Source organism: Eucyclogobius newberryi, unplaced genomic scaffold (genome assembly GCF_026437365.1).
Source record: "Eucyclogobius newberryi isolate DKJ021-1_F unplaced genomic scaffold, fEucNew1.0.hap1 SCAF_17, whole genome shotgun sequence".
NCBI lineage: Eukaryota > Metazoa > Chordata > Actinopteri > Gobiiformes > Gobiidae > Eucyclogobius > Eucyclogobius newberryi.
The window spans coordinates 12477612-12499945 of record NW_027315801.1 but is presented as its reverse complement, the minus strand read 5'-3'; the positions used below and the strand labels follow the sequence as shown (position 1 = coordinate 12499945).

Genomic DNA, 22334 nt, shown 5'->3' with positions numbered 1-22334 from the left:
TACCGGTGTGTGACTCAATATTTTTGGGCAGATATGTCGCATACTGTGGTTCTTCAAAGCTTATTGTTCACTGATTATAAAATATATTGCACTCTAACTTATTCGTAGTTAACTTTACTTTGCCTTTCACCAATCAAACGCCCACTACGTCGCAACTCGGGTTGTCAGTACAATTTCCAAACGCCCATCTCTCCGATTTTGTGTGGCGTTCTTGTGCAACTTCTGGTCAAAAACTTACACCACATGAAAGCACCATCAGCCCAGTCTCACTTAATAAGACTACGGAGAGGACACAGCCACCTCCACCAAGACCCCCATTAAGACACGCCTCCCTTCACCAAAACCCATTAAGACACGCCCACCTCCACCAAAACCTCTTCTAGACATAAAGACATGCACCTGTGTTTGGTGAGACACAATCAGGACAGGAATTAACTGAGCAGGAAAAGTTTATAACACACAAAGAGAAGGCCTTTTTTCACTCAAAGCCACAGGCTCAAGGATAAACCTTCTCACTAATGTGCTGCTCGTTTCTCATTAGGGGTCACGGGTGACTGGAGCCTGAAGTTTGGTAGGATAGTAGCTGTGGTAAATATTTATCATAGTTTTGGTTTTACTTCCGTTGAATTGCAGTTCTATGAAGAGTTTAAAATGACAGGAAGTAGTGCTGAAAACAGAATCCCTGTACCTATGTCTATCTAGGTCACTGATCTCAAAAAGGCGGACCACGGGCCACATCCGGACCGCGAGACTATTTGGACCGGCCTGCATGTTAACCTCTCAAAGCCCACTGCAACTATAGGAAGATCCCTGATCAGACTGTGTCTTCAGTTTCATTGCTTTTGTGTAATGATGCACACTGGCCACTGGTTCAACGTGAGATTTAAACCATTCTCGTTGTATAGAGTTCTCAGTGAGGGTGCACTTTGCCATACAACAACATACAATTGAACCAAGACCATGAAGCAAAGCGTTCTGGAATGCTTGTTTGTGTTGTACTTTATACATATACATGTACAACAAACACATTCTTAGCGGAAATCCCAGGGGGGTCCCCCTAATTAAAACTATATTTAAAAAAAGAATGCAGCGCTTCTGCGGTGCGTCACTACTGCAGTGCTATGCGCTACTTTGCGACAGCTCCGCCGTGACCTGAGAGCCCCGGTTCTTCTGAAAAACTGCTCTGTCAAAGCAGCAACGTGTGATGCTGGAAATGACAGTTTCATTGATGATTTGGTGTAAATGTAACACGCGTAAGGACCGTGTGCTTGGAAGTCAGCTCGACAACAAGGAACTTTACGGGCCCACCAGGGGACAGCGTGTTTGCTGGCTTCGTTGTTGATTGAAAGACCTGCGCGAGTCCACGCGTGTGATCTGCGGGTCGTCCCATGTGTTGGGTTATTAAAGATGGACCGCGGTCTCCTCCCCGGACATGTGCACTTTTGTTTAAGGCGTGTCTAAATTCACACCTCATTTCTCCGTGAATATGTTTCGGATTGTAATGGTTATAATTGTCCCACTTTAGTCATGTTTGGTCCTGGTTTAAATCGGTTTTAGTCTTGTTTAGTCTTGGATGGTGGAAGCGGTGACGTCATTTCCGGTGAGTGTGTCGCGTTTTCAGAGCTGTTCGTTCTTAGAGCCTTTTACCGATTAATCCACGAATTATACACACTATTTACGCATCATATACACGAAAGTGAACGTTTGATTTCTCCGCAAACAATCCGGAGCCTCAAGCCGCTCGCTTTTCAGTATTTCGTGGATTAAAAAGCCCTCCTCACTCTCTAGCTCCAGCCTGAACTAGCCTAGCGTAGCCTAGCCGCTAGCGTCATGGCTGGATCTACCTTTACCTGTTTGAGCTGTCATATGTCGAGTCAGAACCCTGGCTCCTTCTCTGATGATAGGTGCGTGAAGTGCAGTGTAGTGGTAGTTTTGGAGGCCAGGGTTACGGAGTTAGAAGCGCGGATCCGCTGTTTAGAGGAGCTAAAGTCCAGTTATAGTTCGGTTTTAGCGCGAGGGCTACCGGACCGCGCTGCAGGGCGTAGCATTAGCATTAGCAGTAGCAGTAAGGCCGAGCACAGCCCCTCAGCGTCTCCCGTGCAGCCGGGACTAGACCAGGAACAGAATAGGGACCAATTTGTGACAGTTCGGAGGGGACAAGGCGCTAAACGCCGAACCTCAGAGCGCCGTGAGCTTCACGTCTATAATAGGTTTTCTCCCCTCAGCGATCACACGCCCGCTGAAAACACGAGAGAAACTCTTGTAATCGGGAGTTCTATTGTTAGAGACGTGAAGCTGCCAGCTGCTAGCGTTAGGTGTTACCCGGGGGCCAGAATGGGTGACATCGAAGGAAACCTTAGGATCTTAAAGCGGAGCAGGACCCGTTTCCGGCGAGTCGTGATTCACGCAGGCGGTAACGACGCCCGGCGGAGACAATCAGAGGTGCTCAAAGTTCAAGTAGCCGCGGTGTGTGACCTAGCGAAGTCGATGTCAGACACTGTAATATTTTCTGGTCCCCTGCCCAATCGGATCAATGCTGAATTGTACAGCCGTCTCTCAGCATTCAACAACTGGTTATCCAGATGGTGCCCTCAAAACAACGTTGTCTTTATTGATAACTGGAGTGCGTTTTGGGGAAAGCCCGGGCTCATACGCAGGGATGGCATCCATCCGACTTCGGAGGGTACATCCCTATTAGTTCGGAATTTGACCGATAGTCTTAGTCATGTTAAGTGACCATCTAGGGATGAGCCCCAGGTGCAGAGCAGCAGTTCAAGACGCTCCTCTGTCGCTGAACTCTCGCCCGTTCTGTTACATGTGAAGTGTTCAGATTCAAGACAGATAGAGACTGTGTGTGTCCCTCGTGTCCCTCGTACAAATAATGCCAAAAAGTCACATCTCAGAAAAAATATTTCAGGCGTCAGACCAAATAACTTAAGGAAAATAACAATCACAAATGACACAAATACACAAATTAATAAACACGTAAAATGTGGACTGCTAAACATTAGAGCAATTTCCTCCAAATCCCTCTTAGTTAATGAATTAATTAGTGACTATAACATAGATCTTCTAGCTCTAACTGAAACGTGGCTTCAACAAGACGACTACGTCAGACTAAATGAGTCCACCCCACCCACCCATGTTAACTTTCAGACTGCCAGGAGCACAGGCCGAGGTGGTGGTGTGGCAGTGATCTCACACTCAAGCCTACTCATGAGCCCTAAAACTAACAATGCATTTCACTCATTTGAAAGCCTTATGCTGTCGATCACATGTCCAAATATGAAAAACCAAAAAGGAGTTTTGTTCATAGTTATCTACCGACCCCCTGGTCCCTACTCAGAGTTTTTAACAGAGTTTTCTGACTTTATATCAAACTTAGTGTTAGTCTGGGATAAAATAGTTATAGTTGGAGACTTTAATATCCACGTGAACATGAGTGATGACGCTCTCAGTAATGCCTTCAGCGCCTTGTTAGACAGCATTGGTTTCACTCAGAATGTAAATAAACCGACTCACACTCACAAGAACACTCTGGATCTTGTCCTAACGTATGAAACAGAGATTAGTGACCTCATTGTCCTCCCTCAAAACCCTATATTGTCAGATAATTTCCTAATTACCTTTCAGTTTATTCTTAAAGACCATCCAGTCCCACAAAATAAAGTTATAATGAAAAGGACAATATCTGAAAAATCTATCTCAAAATTCAAAGAAATAATGGAGCCAATATTCAGTGACATGTCATGTGATCCTGCTGAGAACAGCTTTAGTCCCAGTTTAAGTGATCAATGTGTCGACTTGACCGTGAATTCTCTGAAGTCTGCTCTTGACGTTGTCGCGCCGTTAAAACAGAAGGTCATTAGGCCAAAGCGCGCCTCCCCATGGTACAACCAAGAACTGCGTTCACATAAACAAAGAGTTAGAAAGGTAGAGGGATTATTTCGTCGCTTTCACACCGAAGAATCCCTAAAAGCATGGAAAAGTTGCCTGCTGTCCTATAAGCAGGCTCTGCGTAAGGCCCAAACCAGATATTATTCAAATCTAATAGAAGTCAACAAAAGTAACACTAAATTCCTTTTCAGCACTGTAGCTAGGCTAACAAACTGTCACAGTGCAGTAGAGCCCTCAATCCCAGCTACACTTAGCTCTGATGATTTCCTCCTATTTTTTAACAATAAAATAAAAACAATCAGAGATAAATTAGATGAAATTACCCCCGCTATTAGCCCTGAACTAGCCCAAGCTGTAAATCTAACGTCTCATATAAATCCACCTGTAAACTTAGAAAGGTTCACAGCTGTTGATCAAGCAGAGATAACTTCAGCCATTATGTCCTCTAAAAGCTCAACTTGTGTCCTAGACCCCATTCCAAGCAGACTCCTCAAAGACATTCTCCCCCTAATTATAGACCCTATTCTTAATATAATAAATACTTCACTCCAAAGTGGCTATGTTCCACAGTCCTTCAAACATGCAGTCATTAAACCTCTTCTGAAAAAGCCTAATCTAGATCCCGACCTATTGGTAAACTACAGACCTATTTCAAATCTTCCCTTCGTCTCTAAAATCCTTGAAAAAGTTGTAGTAAAACAGCTTTGTCGCCACCTGCAGGACAATAACTTATTTGAAGTTTTCCAGTCAGGGTTCAGAGCCCACCACAGCACTGAAACTGCACTAGTTAAAGTCACAAATGATTTGTTATTAGCCGCTGACGATGGACTGGTCTCAATCCTGGTTCTGTTGGACCTGAGCGCAGCGTTTGACACCATTGACCACAACATTCTACTGCAGAGGTTAGAATGTGATGTAGGTGTTGGAGGAACAGCCCTCAGCTGGTTTAAATCCTATCTATCTGATAGGTTCCAATTTGTTAATGTAAACCAGAGCTCCTCACCAAGCTCTGAAGTAATTTACGGTGTGCCACAGGGTTCGGTACTCGGTCCAATTCTGTTTACTCTTTATATGCTGCCATTAGGCAACATTATCAGAAAGCATGGCATTAACTTCCACTGCTATGCAGACGACACTCAGCTGTATTTATCAATGAAACCTGATCAGAGCGATCAAGTAGACAGACTTAGTACTTGTATGAAGGAGATAAAAACCTGGATGACACTAAAACTACCTGCTTCTTAACCCTGAAAAAACCGAGGTCATTGTGCTTGGCCCTAAGCATCTACGAGACTCTCTATCTGAGCAGATAGTCACACTGGACAATGTCAGTGTAGCCTCCAGTTCTACTGTAAGAAACCTTGGAGTCTTATTTGACCAGGAGCTCTCATTTAAAGCTCATATAAATCAAGCTTGTAAAACAGCCTATTTCCATTTGCGCAACATCGCCAAAATCAGAAGAATCCTGCCTAAAAGTGATGCCGAAAAACTTATCCATGCATTTGTAACGACTAGATTAGACTACTGTAACTCCCTGCTTGCAGCGTGTCCTAAAAGCTCCATAAAAAGCTTTCAACTGGTTCAAAATGCAGCAGCAAGATTACTAACAGGAACAAAAAGAAGAGAGCACATTACGCCGGTGCTGAAGTCTCTTCACTGGCTCCCCGTCCAGGTTAGAATCAAATTCAAAATTCTACTCTTGACCTACAAAGCCATAAATGACATGGCCCCATCCTACCTCAAAGATGCTATAGAACCATATCATCCAAACAGAGCTCTTCGCTCTCAGAATGCCGGCCTTCTGGTGGTCCCAAGAGTCTCTAAAAGTACTGTAGGAGGTAGAGCGTTTAGCTACCAAGCTCCTGTCTTATGGAATCAGCTCCCGACCCATGTTAAATATGCTGACACAGTCTCTTCATTTAAAGTCCAGGCTTAAAACGTTCCTCTTCGAAATCGCTTATGGTCAGAGTAGTTAGGAACAGAAACATAAACCCACAGCTTTAGCTACGCTGCCCTAGGAGTAACTATGCTGGGGGAAGTATGACAGCTTGAGCACTATCCTCTTCTTCTTCTGACTACTTATGCTATCAAACAATATTTATTTTTTGATTCCACTTGCAAACTGTTCACCGCCTTCTTTTCTTTCTCTCACTCCTGAGGACCTGTGGACCCAGATGCCCCTCCCCTGGTGAAGTGGTCCCTGCCCTGTGTGGACGGTCCCTCATCTGCCTGAGGAGTGGGTCCAGCTCGCCCCCGACGGTCCCTCATCTGCCTGAAGAGTGGGTCCAGCTCGTCTCCGACGGACCCTCATCTGCCTGAAGAGTGGGCCGAGCTCGCCTCCGACCGTCCCTCATCTGCCTGAAGAGTGGGTCCAGTTCGCCTCAGTCGGTCCCTCATCTGCCTGAAGAGTGGGTCCAGCTCTAGTCTCCCTCGTGTCCGTCTGTCCGTCTGTGAGAGTCGGATCTCTCCTTCTCTGGAACTCCTCCAGGTTTCTACGCTTTTTTCCCAAAGAGGTTTTTTTGTAGTTTTTCCTGGCCGAGAAGGAGAGTCTAAGGACAGAGGACCCTGGGACATCGTCCCTCGCCACCACAGACATTGTCTGACTCCATCGCCACCACAGACATTGTTGATTCATTTCTCCCTGTGGCCCTCAGAGGCAACTATTGTTGTGATTTTGGGCCTTACAAAAATAAATTGATTTGATTTGAGTTTTAGTCCTGCTTTAGACCTGTTTTAGTCCTGGTTCAAACCAGTTTTAGTCCAGGTTTAAACCAGTTTTAGTCCTGCATTAGACCTGGTTTAGTCCCGCTTTATAGTTTATCCATGTTTTTTTGGTAGATATGGTTTGTTTAGTCTTGGTTTAAACCTGTTCTTGTCTTGTCTTAGGTCTGCTTTGCACTAGTTGAGTCAGGTTTCTGGTAAAGACTGGGTTTGCGTTGTCTGGGTTTTAATGCTTTTGTTTTTAGTCATTTAATATTGTTATATTTTGACTTCTCTGAAAGTAAAGTCCTCTGATCTAGGTAGTGCCATTGAAAACATTTATTTAGTACCGGTAGTGTCATTGAAAATATTTGTGATGGATTTTGGCCCTTGTTGCTATGTAACGAGTTTTGGAATTACCTCTTCCCATGTCATATTTCCTGCCCATTTCCAACCAGGAAGTAACAATATAAACGTTGCAAAACTGGTAAAACTGGGGGAAAATAGGCTAAATGTTTAGTGAAATCTCTAATATGTATTTATTTATTTGGTCGGGACAGTGCATGTTAATGAACATACATGAAATACATTGCGTAAACATGCCGGATTGTAGCCACGGGCTAATTTTCATCCGTTGTCCCGCATTCACTCTCACAACATACGCTCATTCATACACCAGCATACTATTGTAATACCTACCAGTTTCCAGTTTCCCACAAATATATATATATATAATACACAGATATAATTGTGTTTACTACGTTTTAGTGAAATGTGTAATAAAAATGTGTTTTGGGATATTGGTTTTCCTGTTGAAAAATGTAATAAAAGTGCAATGTTTACACATACTCAGCCTTTAAGTCTGCTCCAGACCAATGTATGTTCCCTGTCTAAGTTGCCATAGCGACTGAGTGAGACTCAGTGAGCATGCTTTATGAAACCCAAATTACAAGTAAATCTCACTCATCAATTTGAGTATAGCTTAGAACGTAAACGAGTTTTATGAAACAGCCCTTAGGTGCACTAAAACAAAGGAGGTTGTTTGGAAAAGCACAGGCTGGTTCCATCACACGCCTGCATCCATCATGTGCTTCAGATACTGTAGCTTTCATCCTACAAATCCTACTAATGGCATCTCTGGTCAGGCAGCCCTCTTACTGACCACAGGTTGTTGTTTCGATGTCCAATCCAGCACTGCGTTGTGTCCTTGCGTAATAACCTTTACCTGCCTTGCCTTCAGTGTGTAATTGTGTGAGGCCTAGTGAATAGTTCCTTGATGCAAAGCGTGTTGACTGCTCAGTGAAGGTAGAAAAGTGCAACAGAAATGTGAGCATTTTTCATGAACCAACATCAGCCGCATTAAAGCACAAGAGAACAAAAGCACAAATGGTCAAAAACGGCATGAGCGGAGTAGAAAAAGCTACAAACCATCAAACCTGACCCAAATAACAGCAGCCTGAACAGAGACACAGAAGAGGAGGAAGTGTAGACAGTGAAGAAGGTTTAGGTCCAGGATAAAGCTGCTGAGACCTGACGTAAAGCAACACAGCAAAGGTTTGTCATTGGTTCATGGAGCAAACATCACCAAAGTAAATGTTATCGTTTTTCTTAAATGTGAAATCTACCACAGCATGTTTCTATGGAACTCATCCACCTCGCTATAAACCTGCACCCGTCGTGTTTCTCCAGCAAGATGGAAACAAAACTCAAATTCAGGGTAAAATAAATGTAATTTTCTGTAAAGCCTGATGATAGGCCTAGAACAGGTCAGTTGTTTATTAGTCCATTTATAAGCTCCCTGTGCTCTGTCCTGTGCCGTGTCTCGAGGGGCCTCTACCTGGAGGTCAGACAGCCACTGCCTTTAAAGGAATAATAGCAGATTTTTTTGCAGATTTGAAAAATCAGTGACTGTTAGTCCTTTTAAAAAAAAAATCTGCATAAGCACACTCACCCCCACCCTCTTGTTCTTTTACATCAACTTCATGCATTTGCACGCTACAGGCCCACTGTTACACGTGCGTTTGTTTATTAGCGCGAACGGATCACATGGCATCTCTCATCTCTGCAGATAAACCATGCATGCGCAGCCAGGGAACGTGCTGCTATCCTGGGAACAAGCAAGCTTTAGCCAAGGCCCGTTACAGCCGCTGGTCAGGGGGAATTGCAGAGCTCTGGGGCAGCGGCAGTACTTTCGGATCTTGACTGGAGAAAGTGACTGGGAGAGAGAGGGAGTGGTATTCTTTGGTTGTCTTGTCGAGTTAAAACACTATTTTACATCTCTGCGGTCTTCTCTGGGCAAATATTAAATCTAAAAAAAGTTGTTGACCACAAGGGCACTTAAGGCAAAGGGGCAGATGCTTGAGCACCACCTTTATCTGAACACATCATGTTAATGTCACACGCTGGAACCTTTCAGGCAAAGCAATAGCATCGCAATGGAAACAGGTGGTGGACCCGCTATAGAAAAGTTACATACAAGTTACATTTATCGTATACCATTTTCTGCACTAGTCAGGATTTTTTTGTCTCATGTAGTCTGTTAACATATCTATGCCTCATTATAGGTACCACTATTAGTTTCATTGATCCAGATATTTTATTTAAAATGGTTAGAAAAAAGGATACTGGACTTGGACTTGAATAGTGTTATTTTGATATTTTCTCTAGCAAACTATCTATCAAACGTATAACCTCATGCTTCACAACCAGGGATACGAGCCCTCGGAGAGCACTTGCCAAGATTACATGGAATAATTTCTAATTTAAATATATATATAGTATAAGTATGTAAGTTTTCTTTGTAAATACAGTACCGTAATTCTTTAACAGAATTATTGTTTGACAATTATTGCTACTGCAGGCCAACTTGTTTAGGGCGTATTCGGCGTGTGAAACAAAGCTTTGGATATTCAAGAATACACACGGTGGTGTGAGGCAAAGCAATAATAAGATGATCACCAGTCTCATCACCCATGAGCAGACTGGCTATGATAAGGTCATTTTATTTTCTGGCTGTTCCCAAACAAGGCCAAACAATGGTATCCTTAAAAAGTCCAGACCAAAATAATTCATGTTGTACGAGCAGCAGAGCCAAACCCAGACGGTCTGGCACCAGAAAAGCCTTTTGAAAACAAGTTTTAGTCTCAGAAGCTATGAAGAACTTGAGTCTCATCTGTACCAACTTTTTAATCATTTAGACCCAGTCTTGTATAAAAAAATGAAAAAAATAAAAAAGCATGAACTAATGTGCGTGTGCCTGTAAATGATTTTCTCTTCTGTATTATATATTTCATGCAATGTAAATGTCTTGACTTTTACTGCAGCTCTTACTGCAGTACCCGAGGACCCCCTCAAAAACTCAAGGGGTTATTTTCTCTTTTGACAATTCAGAATTTTTCAATTATATATCAAGTTTGAAAGATTACAAAAAAGCAGTATAAGGACTTGTTTGAGTATCGTTAACAAGAAGTTAGTCCAAGCTATGGCTGTGGGGCCATATGTGGTCCTCAGACCCATTTTTGTTCTCGTAGAATTTGCCCAAATGATCACAGCCATTCGTTTTACATGTGATAAATTTGCAGTGATAAATAAAAATAAGGTTGCATGTCTTATTAAAGGTACAGTGGTTCTGTCCAAGCTGTTAAATGCACCCATCTGAATGACTCAATGTATTGACCGTCTGTGGCCCTCCACTTTGAATAGCTTTGCTTTGAATTGAAAGAAGTTTCAATATGTGTTTGAACACACTTGTTGTAGGAGATATAGTCACCATAAAAACCTTAAACAGAACAGATGATTTACAGCAAGTGTTTTATCAGGATCTAGAAACTGCTGCTCATTGGAAATATGTAAATTCATCCCGGAAGACCGAACACATCCCCCACCTCCACCTTTCTGATCATTGCTCTCATTGCTTCCATTCTTGGCAACAAATATATTTTATTTTTACGTGACAGTGGAAAAAGCTATTCACTTATGCAATACTGGCTCCTCAAACAGGCTCAGATGAATTGTAGGAGTAAAATGTGGTGTTAAAAGCCCTTTACAGTTCCATACCAATCTTTCTTAAACTGTAGCATTGTGCGGGGGACATGTGTATGATGTGTACAGTGTTGAATCAGACTGGTCTTGGTCTCGTCGCAGACTTGCTTCAGATTGTCTCGTATCAGATGCAGCAGACTAACCAGATTATGAAATGTTATGACCGAGTTGTTTAGACGAAGCAGGGACATTGTGGTGTGAGTTGACATTGACTGTTCAATTGGAATTGTACAAGAATTACATTGGCCACTAGAGGGCGCTGAAGGCCTAGATATTTTCATGTCAAGCAAGACCCTCTGATGTGAGGACTCAACCACTAAACATCCATGATGAATGATAATAGTCCATGGGATTACAGATTATAATTATGCTTCATGGCTAAAATCCGGCATATTTATGTGGGATCATGTTAATTAATATGCACCGTCTCATTCCAAATAAAGAAAGCAATAAAATAAACAGAAAGCAACTTCTATAAAAATCCATAGTGTGACCATCATATGTACACAAACCATATTCGGGTATCACCCACAGGCGGTATATAAAAGAAAAAAAGAACCGAGGACAAGCGAAGTGAAAGAAAATGGCATGAAAGTGAAGCACCTTAGTATAAAACATGGCCACTGATATGTGGGATGTAGTATTGTGAAACAAACGTTTTAACAAAAAAGTTTGAGACACAATAAATCCATCTATATCTAGAATTAGAATGTAATAGAATTATATTTATATTTATTATTACCTTGTGGTCTTATTTTACAACTATTCAGGAAAGGTGTGTGGGTCTGTTTGTGTGCGTGTTTTTTTTTTTTTTTAAACAAATGTAGCATTTAGTGTAGATTCTCGCTGAATCTGAATATGGAAACTTTTGACAAGCCGAGTCAGATGTGGGACATTTGGCCTCACACTGTCAGGGAGCCTGTTTCAACAGCACAGAAACAGAGATGAAAATCTGGCATATAAAATACCAGACAAATTAAATGGAAAAGAACACAATTGTTGTGATGTGTGAGGCAGATCCACGTTTATTTGTATTAATATGTGGCATGAAAAATGACCAACCGGTTCTTTTTCTAACGTCGTTTGGTGTTTCACTATGGGAATCACCTTGGGCGTGACCAACCATGGAAGCTCCAATGCCACCACATCTGTTCCCAATTGACAGGATGACTGTATCTCGGGCTCCGCCCCCTCTCAACATAGTCATACCCCCAACACTTCCTCATTCTCGCTTTCTTCCCAGTGAAGACCACACCATTGAAACTCCTTCAGCGTTTTGAGCCATACTGCTAGCTTCTGTTTTAACTGTTCATAGACAAACCGCCAAAGATATTGTTGACGAGCGCAGTTGCTAGCTTGGTTCTCACACTGGGTAAGTTCTCACAAACTTATTTTACTATTATTGGGACAACTACCGCGTCAAGGCGAGTTGTTCCATTTGCAGTAGTTTTCTTTTCGCCGGATTTGTCGACTTTAGTATGGATTTTCCCTGCAAATAGCAGTAGCTGCAAGTTACTCAAACTTGCATTTGTTTTTTAGCATTAATTTGCTAATCAGTGTTATCGCGTCAAGTCGGCCCTTTTTCTGACCGGTTAACATTAATTTGTTGACGGGTCGGACGCAGTGTGTGGTTCTGCTAACGTGTAACGACGACCAGCCTCCACCAGAACGAACTAGTTCGGCTTAAACTCAGAGCGTTGGTTCATACAGTCTAACGACTTATACTGCATTTACACTGATTCTTCTCTTCTCTCAGGCAAAATGTCAGCTCCCGCTCCCACCAAAGGGCCGGACCTGAAGTCCAAAGAGGGTTCTTCCCGGGCTTGTCCCACGCCGCGCGGTGCCGCCATTTCGGGCAAAGACCCTCATCCGATGTGCATTTCATGTATGGGCACTAAACACGCTTAATCGGAGCTGGCTGACCGTCAGTTCTGTACCCACTGTGCATCAATGCCCGAGTAAATATTAGAAAGGAGACTCGGAGTCGCAGTGGTGGTTTCCCGGGACCCAAGTCTTATGGAGGCCACCAATAAATCCACAGCCAGCACACGCCAGGCACAGCCTAGCACGAGTTGGGCTGACATCATGGATGAGTCCACTGACATGCCTCCACTGTTCGAGGACCTCCTCGGCATGGAGCCAGGTGAAAAGGACGTGGACGACGATGACGCTGGTTCGGACTTCCTCAAGGCTGTGGATATGGACAATATTTAGATCTACAGGGGCCAGGGTGTTCAGAGCGGGCACCAGGCCACAGAAGGCAGCTGGTCAGCAGGCTGGCAGCAGCGCTTAGGTAATCCCAATCCATGGCGCAAACACTCTTATGCTGCAGTAGCGGCAAAAAAAATATTGCTCCTCACACGCCGGGGAGGGGAAGATGCGCACGACCTAGCAGTCCTGCCTTTTTACTCTACCCCTCCATTAAAAAAGAGAAAAGTGGAGTTGAGCCCCGGACCCAGTTCAGAGGCCCTGGTCAGTTTGACAGGTGTTCTCTCTCGTTCTTTCTCCCCTCGCATGGTGCAGGGAATGAGCCATGGGTCACAGAGTCACAAAGCACTTTGTTCAGAAATAAAGTTTACACACTCGCATCCAGGCCACGGGCTAAGGACGAGTTTTCACAAAAAAGAAAAAAAAATCAATTATATTTTAATCCTCTTGCCACAAGAGGGAGGCTCACGCTCCATCTTTGGCAAAGGCCTCAACTCCTCTCAGGGGAGTGACGACACCGGGGTTTCCTGCAGGCCCATGGGGCCCATTCGCTGTCCGGGCAGAAAGGTGCGCATGCGCAGTGGACCCTTGGATTCTCTCCACCATTCAACTGGGTTACAGTTGGTGGAGCTGCTGTGGCAGAGATACGGTCAAGCGACTATAGATCTTCGCCTCGCAGAAAAACGCAAAGTGTCTGCTTTTCTTCTCCTTGGCGGACGGGAACGCTCTTGCTTACCCGTGGCCAGACGTCCTACTCTATGCGTTCTCACCAATCAGTCTAATCTCACCCACTATTATCTTATCTTATCTTATAGCTCGGGTGAGGGAGCAGGGACTATCACTCCTCTTGATTGCCCCACGCTGGTACAGTCATACAGTATTGATACAGTCAATACTGTCAGGAACAGACGTGGTGCCTTTGGAGCTTCCGTGCTTGGTCACGCCCAAGACGATTCCCATAGTGCACAGATGTCAAACACAGGGCCCGCGGGCCACATCCGCCCGCCAGACGGTTTAATCCGGCCAAACATTTCAAATTCATATTTATTAATTTTCAATCAATTCATCAAACCGTAGTGACATGAGTAACCTTTGTTTTTATCGCTTCAACTACACGTCCCACAATCAGCCGGTGGCCGCCACTCCCCCGCGCAGCTCTGCACTGCTGTCTGTACTGCCGAGGGAGAAGTGCGCACTTTACGCACTTTTGGGCAGAGGTCTGAGCAAGGAAAGATGTGTGGTATTGGGAAACACATGGAAGAAAGACAGTTTTGTGCACGTTAGAGCTGTGCTAAAAGCGGAGCTAACAACAAGAAAACTAACTTCTGTGATGCTCTGTGAGGAAAACCTGGACAGATCAGGATTCACAGGTAAAAACACAGGTCAGAGTGTAATAAAGTATGAAGTCAAAAGTCCATGTTCCTGTTCCTGCTGCTGCATGAATATGGACTCAGTCTTTCACCTGCTGCAGATTTGTGCAATAGTCTCCTCACTATTACTAGGCTGTAAAAAAGCTATTTATTTCTTATATTTTTTATTGTTGTATTTTGTACGCAATATTTGGCCCACGATCCAGCTTGAGCGTCAAAATTTGACAAAAGAGTTTGGTTTTATGGAACACTGTGGCTCATGCACTTCAATATTTCCAAGGCTAGAGGGGTACTTGACCTCCTTACTTAATAGCTCCCACGTTTGTTCGTATTTAGTGGTGTGTCAGTTCTGGTGTAACTACACAGACGTGGAAATGTTAGTTGGTACATTCAAAAGGTTTTTTAGATCTTGAGAAGTTTATTTTGTTAAAGTCAAATACAATATTTTTCAGTTCCAAATACCTATGACTAAATGTTTATCTCTGTAGATCAACTCTGAAGTTGTAATGCACATAAACTGGAGCACAGTATTGGTGAAATTACACTTGGTTTTGCTTAATAAAATTTCATTTTGAGAACAAACGTTTTGTAATAAAAAAAAAACGTATCCAGTAATTGCTTCAAAAACGGCGTAGGCTATATAAAGCTCTTCATTTCTTATATTTTCATTGTTTTATATACGTTATGTTCGGCTCATGACCCAGCCCGAGCATCGAAATTCGGCCCGCGGCCCAAATGAGTTTGACACCCTTGCCATAGTGAAACACCTCACTGTTGTCAAAGAACCGGGGTTACGTTAAGTAACCTTGGGTTTTCAGATAACAGGAGCACCTGTAGGTTTGTGAGTGTAAGTGAAGGTGTTTGATTAAATTTAAATTCTGGTAACAAACTACAGAAGACTCTAGCTAGGAACCATTCCTCAAAGAAAAGCAAGTAGCAAACCAGTAGACTCGGCCTGCATTTGTTCCAACAGTGATAAAGAGGTTTAATGTTCAGTGCAATTTCAGTGGACAAGTGGTTAGCATGTGGTTGCAAACAGGCTAATGCTAATACAAAGGGACACGGTCATTCCCCGATTTGTCTCACGCCTAGATTCTTTTCTTTTCTTTTCCACAGACATTGTCTGACTTCGTCGCCACCACAGACATTGTTGATTCATTTCTCCCTGTGGCCCTCAGAGGCAACTGTTGTTGTGATTTTGGGCCTTACAAAAATAAATTGATTTGATTTGATTTTCTGACAAACCTTAATTTTGGAGATTCAGTTCCTAAAATGTACTCATTGAATATAAATTGTTTTCCTGATAAATACATTTTTAATCAAGTTTGATTAACTTTAGAAAAGGGAACAGAGCTGAGTAAAGTCTGACTTATGATGTAAAGCAAACAAAGTTTGATGACAATGAGCTAGAACCATGTCTTTTGTTTATTTCTAAGATTATACTCTTTTTAAACTACTTAAGGCCACTGCCACAGAACACACGTTTTAAAGAGTTAAGAGTTTTGCAAGAATAATGTTAGATCCACTGACAGTATGACCCATGATATTATGAATTATGTTCAATCTCAGCAAATATTTGTATGCAGTCCTCAGTGTGTGCTTAACTACAACAAAAGGAATGTTCTTAAGTGATTGCAACAACTAGGTTATTATTGAATACCGAACATTAAATGATGTTTGCGCTTAGCTTTTACTACCATTTTCTCAAATTTATAAAGAAAAGCAAAAATTTATGTGAAATCTGTGTCGAGATTATGCTCTATAACAGCATTCTTCAAATGGTCCATTTTGGTTGGTTCAGAAAATATGAATTCTGTGGATGCAGTTGCTTGGTGGATAGAGCTGCTCATCCACTAGAGGGCAGCGGACACACCCTTTGGATATGGCCACCTTCTCTTTCATCAGTCTGAACGTTTATTGTGATCGTCACAGAGTGGCAGCCACTTCTCCATCAGCACACTTTACCGCCACTGGCTGTTATTGAGGCATTAAGGATACTCATCTTTACTGAAGCACTACATAATATCTATGTAACACTACACTTTACTAATGTTTTTTATGAACACCCAAATAACTGACTCTTTGTTTCTAAGGCGGACCGTACGCACTGCTGAGTCTTCTTGCTTCATTCACACTTTGTACAAGAGATACAAAGTACAAGTGGTCTTCTTTATCCTTCTCATTCACTGCAGCTTTCCGTGTGTGTCAATATCAACATGGCATGTCCAGACTTTTTTCACTGGGGTGGCACACGGGTGACACCAGGGCCCGACTTTCTAATTGCTTATCAATGTAATATTTTTATTGAATAAATAATGAGTTAAAAATATTAATGTCCATTTACTATAATTTACTACAACCTTTTTGTTTAAATTTGGTACAATATCGGGAGGAGGTTACAGCCTCAGACCAACTGGGGTCGCCCATCAAATTTCAGGGTTGGCCTATGCCACCCCAGGGCCCCTCGAGTTGCCCCCGATAGCTGCATCTATGTATTTGTACAGAGAAATTAGGTTTTATGTTCTACTCAACTAAAGATGAAAACGGTAAGCTAAGTGGAGTTGTTCAAAACAGTTTAAGTGCATTTCATAGACTAATGTCTCTCCCATGGCCGTGCTCCATTTGCCTACTGTGTTGCAGCTTAAGTTAGTTGTGAGTATTTAGAAAATAACCTTATCAAAAGAGTAACTCATTTTAAAACTGAATTGGCTTCATTGTTAGTTTAAAAACTACAGAAGTGTTTTCTTCCAATCAACTCAAAAGGTCCCTGGGTGGAAGGGATGGACACTTTCCCTACTATTCTTAATGCACTTTCCCCATTAGAAAAGCACAAAACTGAACTTAGTTGAGTATTGGGCAGATATTTCATGGTTTCAGCAACAGAGACATTGAGAAGTTGTGTGTATTGTTGACATAATTACCAGGAGAACACGATTGATTAAATAAACCTCGTCAAAAAATGAGAATCCCCTAATGTCACGTTAAAAACCATAGCAGGTCCAGCCATATGGTTTTTTCCTTGTATTCTACAGAGAAAGTTACTCCTTACCCATTTATTTGAGAGCAATTTGAGTAAACCAAACTGATCATCCGTTTCCTTCACTACGAGTGAAGACAGAGCTGTGACTTTCTATAGTTAAAAAGGACATGTCCAGAATATTCATTAGGACCGTCCCTTTTACAATAGAAAAAAAATATTCATTTGATGTCAGCTTTTGTCATATAGGAAAATGTTATCCTGGAAATGCATAGATAAACCTGACCATGACTAACTTTAAAAACAGAACATAAACCTTATAGCGGACAATAGCGGACTGATTTTCTCTCTCTAGAATACAATGAGACATCTCTACTACAAAGCTCTTTGTACATTTAGTGAACTGTTTGGGCCCAGTCGATGGGCACATTTGAGACGGTCAAACAAACTGGAAAGTGATACTTACCGACTGCTGACCCCTGAACCTTCCTCAGAGCAGTGGCGTTGTGTGGGGCAGTATAGTGCAGTGTGAAGTGCTTATAGAGTGTGTGATGTGTGCGAGTATCTGGTGGTACATACAGGCGTTACACTGTGTAGCCTGAGCCTCAGTGACACTGGGGTCGCAGCTTTGACAGGACTCTGGTTCTGGATGTTCCTCCTCTTCCCTCGCCTCCTCTGACACGTCTCTGTTTGCCAATCGCTTAGAAGCTCTATTTCCCCTCGGGGCCTGGAATAAAGCATTTGGATATTGTAATAATCCATTACCTTTTCGGTCCCTTATTTTCATTTTAGTAGTTTATTTGAGACAAAATCAGATGGAAAGTACAATTATTCAAGATGTTATTATGTCCTCTGCAGAAAACTTTACACCAAACCTAAACATCCCAACTCCATTGGATCATGACATGTCTAAAACCATCTCATTCCAAGTAATAATCTCTACAAAAACAGGTTATAGGTCCTAACCTTAGCAGGGGCTCGTGCGGGGGCAGCTTTCCTCTGCGCTCGTGCTCTGGTCTTGGGTGCTTTGGGCACAGACAGGTTCTTGATGGTGGCGGCGGCGTGCTGCATGATACAGTCACTGCCACAGTAAACAGACTCTGGTAAGGCGGGTTTGGAGCAGCTAGGTCCGATACAGTCCGGGGAACTGGACTGTGACACTGGGTCTGGTTCTGGTTCTGTTTTCAGTAATAAAGGGCTCTCCTTCACCTCCATCATCTCCAAAGTGCTCTAAAAGCAAGATAAGATAATCCTTTAATATCCACAAGGGGAAATTTTGTTGTTACAACGCAGTAGAACAGGAGGAAAGGACGCAAGTCAGAATTTAAACGTATGACACAAATATTGTTTCAGGTTTAGCATTTGCTATTTATTTAAACTCTTAAATTTTGATTTTACCCAAATTTTTTATTGATGCCATTTTGTAGTCTAGCGCTTAGCTTTAACACGTATTTTTGGTTTTTACTAATTTTAATGCTTTATCACTACGGACATCCCTCGATTCCTTTGAGGAGCCTCTGCATCTGGTGCAGGCGGCTCCTCTGATGGTGCTTCCTCAACTGGTTCATCAGAACTCCGAGCGCGAGTGTGTCTGTGTACAGGATGTTTGTTTGTGTTGTTCGCTTGTGTGGACAATCAAGCGCTTATGTTTCATACAGCATTTTGTATGAAAAGTGCTTTATAAATACTTTAGTTTGGCTGATTTGATCATTTTTGTATACTGTTCCACAGAATGGCATTTAGGTTATCAAACTCCATTGAGATAAGCAGAAGATGCCTCCAGGCCAGGTTACAGGTCAGAACTGTGCACATTAAGCAAAATGCAGATTTTTATTTTTGAATGATAAAAGACTTTTGATGGTCCACTTTCTCACTAGTGAAAGACCGATATATATATATTGGGCAGATATTTGCACTTTTAGCGCATCTGCTCCAACATAGGCTGATATTTTGTATTGCCTGACCTTCTGCTTGAATACGAATTATGCTTTATTTAACCACCTTAGCACAAAGCAAGACTACACAAGACTACACTTCTCTTTTCTTATTGGTTTGTGATTAAACATGACTGCGGATGAATTTGAAGTCAATTTAAATTTGACATAATTTGTGAAAATTGCATATCGGCCCAAAAGTATTGTCAGAGCTAATCGGGCATTGGTTTTGCTGGATTCTAAACAATCGGGATTGGTAATTCATAATCCCATATCAGACCATTTCTATTTCTTACGTTCCCACAAGTATGCATGTAAACTTCCAAATGATTTCATCACCTGTGTTTGTGGATTCTCTAGCTCTTCGTTGTCCTCTGCAGGTGGACTCTGCATGAGGCTTTTCAACGGGCTCATCCTGAGATCAGGCTGAATAGTGAGATCTGCCTGGAGAAGGTTTGGTTCAATGCAAACCAAACAAATATACTCTTTTCCTTCAGTCTTCATGTCCCCAACACAATCACCATGGAACCAGCCCTGGCAACCGGTGCAGCAAATCATAGATCTAATCGCAACAAATGATGGTTAATAACGTGGAAATAATAATATAAAATCAAAGACAAAATAATTGTACCGGTTATTTTGTTTTTCTTCACAGATGCGACACACAGCGTTTGTATCGGAAAGCTCTACTACGCTTTCCTCCGTTCTGTCTTCTGGTGCATTATCAAATTGACCAGCAATGGCCTGGTCTCGGTCGATTGTGCATCCCGAAGTGTGAGGAGTACTGAGGCTCAAATCAAAACACATTTGTGCCATTTCTGGTGGAACTTGTAGATTCAAGTTTAGTTCTTCATCTTCCACCTGTTGTAGTGGCTGCTCAGGTAAAACCCTAATCATTAACTCATTATTATTGTCAACCTCCTGTATTCCAGCAGTTTTTCCCCTCCCTCTTCCTCTCCCCTTTCCCCTCCCTCTCCCCCTCCCGCGACCTCGGCCCTTTCCCCTGACTTTCCCTCTCCCGCCCTTTGCCCTTTTAGTATGCTCCTGTATTTCCAATTCTAGTTTTTTCTTAATGTCTAATAATTTTGTGATTTCACTGCTGCGGTCTTCCCTGCTAGAAATCGAGACGACATCGTCATCCTCGTTTGCATCAACTGGACTCTTTAAATCATCCAAAATATCAACCGCTTGTGAGGGAAAGTCGCTTTCTTCTAGCGGCTCGGTGGGGGGCGATTCTGGCTCGTCGTCGCTCACTTCAATCACATTTGGGGTCGCTACCACCAGCGACCCATCTGGGCCTCCGAGTAAAGAGAGAGCCGTGTGGAAAGCAGAACCAAAGTTTTGCCACATGCAGGGGTCCATGCTCCCTCCTGCAGACGTTTCAGAGGTGGGCTTACTCTCCTCTGACGCCGGAGAGGAGGGAGCAGACCATTCCAGCTCATCCAGGACACTTTTACTCGAACATGCTGCCGCTTTCGGGCCATCACGGGCTGTGGGCGTGGTCTGTTGGGAAGGTGTTTTGCTTTTGCGACCTCTGATTTTTCTTACAAGAGGAGGGCTGGGGTCTAAATCGCCCACCTCATCCATGAACTCTCTCTTGGCAATGGTTGATCGCCGAAAGCCCCAGGACTTTTTGAACTGGGCCAAATTGGGTTTGACGTTTGTGTTTGTCTGAGGGGTCTCTGGTTGCTGTTCCACTGAATAACAAAAGAAAAAGAAAACTGATTAGTACAAATATAATACACTTTAAATAAGGACCAATTTTGTCATATCAAAGTTCCAATAAAAACGTCATTAATAAGACGGACATAGGTGTTGAATGTAGATTGACAAATAAAGACAAATGAAGTGAAATAATTGTTACCTGGACTATTACAGTCCGTGGGGTTGTCCATTATAGACGTTATCTAAAAATAAAAAGAAACAAAACAAAAGCAGCATGTTAGATGGAGAAATCAAATGTGTGACCCCTTGATTGTAAAGAACTGCAGTATAATCTAATCACCATAAAATATGTTTAAAAATAACTTAAAACACTATAATATGGAAATATAATGTACAAATCTAGTGTGGCTGTAGGTAGGTGTGATTAAATTGAGATTATATAGACTCTAGAGGGACTGAAATAGAACGTTTTATTAAGAAGTTGCAGTACTAGAGCTACTACTGCTCCGATGCCATTTTGTTCTTGTTGTCCCTATGCTGTTTTCATGTTTATAAGTCTAATTCTCAGTCCCTCTCTTGGTTGTCCTGCACAGTCATTCAGGTCTCTGTCCCAGTGTTTCTCTGGTGCCACATGAATGGTATGAAATGGTAAAAAAAACTAAAATAAATAATAGAATAACAAAAGTATTACTTTCTATTTAGGGAGTTCCTGTCTTTCTGTGTTGTGACATGATGACCTATATTATTTACCACACTTTCCCACTGTGCTTTAAGGGATGAATGTTGAAAATACAGTTTCATAGCGGTCTTAATCTAAAAGTCTAAATGTATATCATGTCTGCCCCAACACATTGTCTAAATTGTCCCACTTTGACATCCATTTCAGTCGGTCACTCTAGGCACCAACCTTACACAATGCGTTTTACTAACAAGACATAAACCAAAGGCATGATAAGTGACAGAAAATGGAAATAAAAAAGACAAAAAGTGAGAAAACAGCAGCTGTTTCTTATGACTGACCATAACATTGCGTATGATGTTGCTAACTGTGGCGTAACATGATAATAAAGGTACATTCATGAGTCTTAAATGCCTCTACGTTTCCGTATCGTGAAATGCAACGTTCTTAGAGTCTGGAACAGTGAGCATATTAAATAAACGAGAACATACCGTGTTTTTCTTACAGTTTTCCGTCGTGGATGATTTTGCATCGAGGGCTAGCAAGCGCGGTCCTCCATTTTCATTATAACTCAACAATGAGATCTCGCGATACTTCACGAGAGTCTCGTGAGGCAGCTTTACTGAGTATCCTTCTATTTAAACTTCTATATTTGTTTTTTTATTGTTTTTCACAGTATTTAATTTATTTTACAGTTTTAATTTAATGTTGGCTTTCTGTATAGCTTATTTAGGTTTTCAGAGAATGTCAACATTGTCTATTGTCAACATTGTCTATTTACTTAAACATTCAATGGTTAGGTCCTAGAAACATTTGTGAACTTTGCTTTTGGATTCTTATTATTACGTCTAACAAATGTACCT

General features: G+C 42.2%; 1 protein-coding gene across 1 annotated transcript in view; it reads right to left on the bottom strand.

Moving 5' to 3' along the window:
• LOC140362579 (uncharacterized) overlaps window positions 1-22038 on the bottom strand; it is a 42488-nt gene extending 20450 nt beyond the window's left edge. The window contains exons 1-6 of the mRNA XM_072448663.1: window positions 21963-22038; window positions 20992-21034; window positions 19759-20824; window positions 19467-19689; window positions 18160-18423; window positions 17773-17920 (exon numbers count right to left, since the gene is read on the bottom strand). Coding sequence (XP_072304764.1) covers window positions 17773-17920; window positions 18160-18423; window positions 19467-19689; window positions 19759-20824; window positions 20992-21022 — 1732 coding nt within the window. The 5' untranslated portion in view covers window positions 21023-21034; window positions 21963-22038. The remainder of the gene's footprint in view (window positions 1-17772; window positions 17921-18159; window positions 18424-19466; window positions 19690-19758; window positions 20825-20991; window positions 21035-21962) is intronic.
• Window positions 22039-22334: the final 296 nt, after the last annotated feature.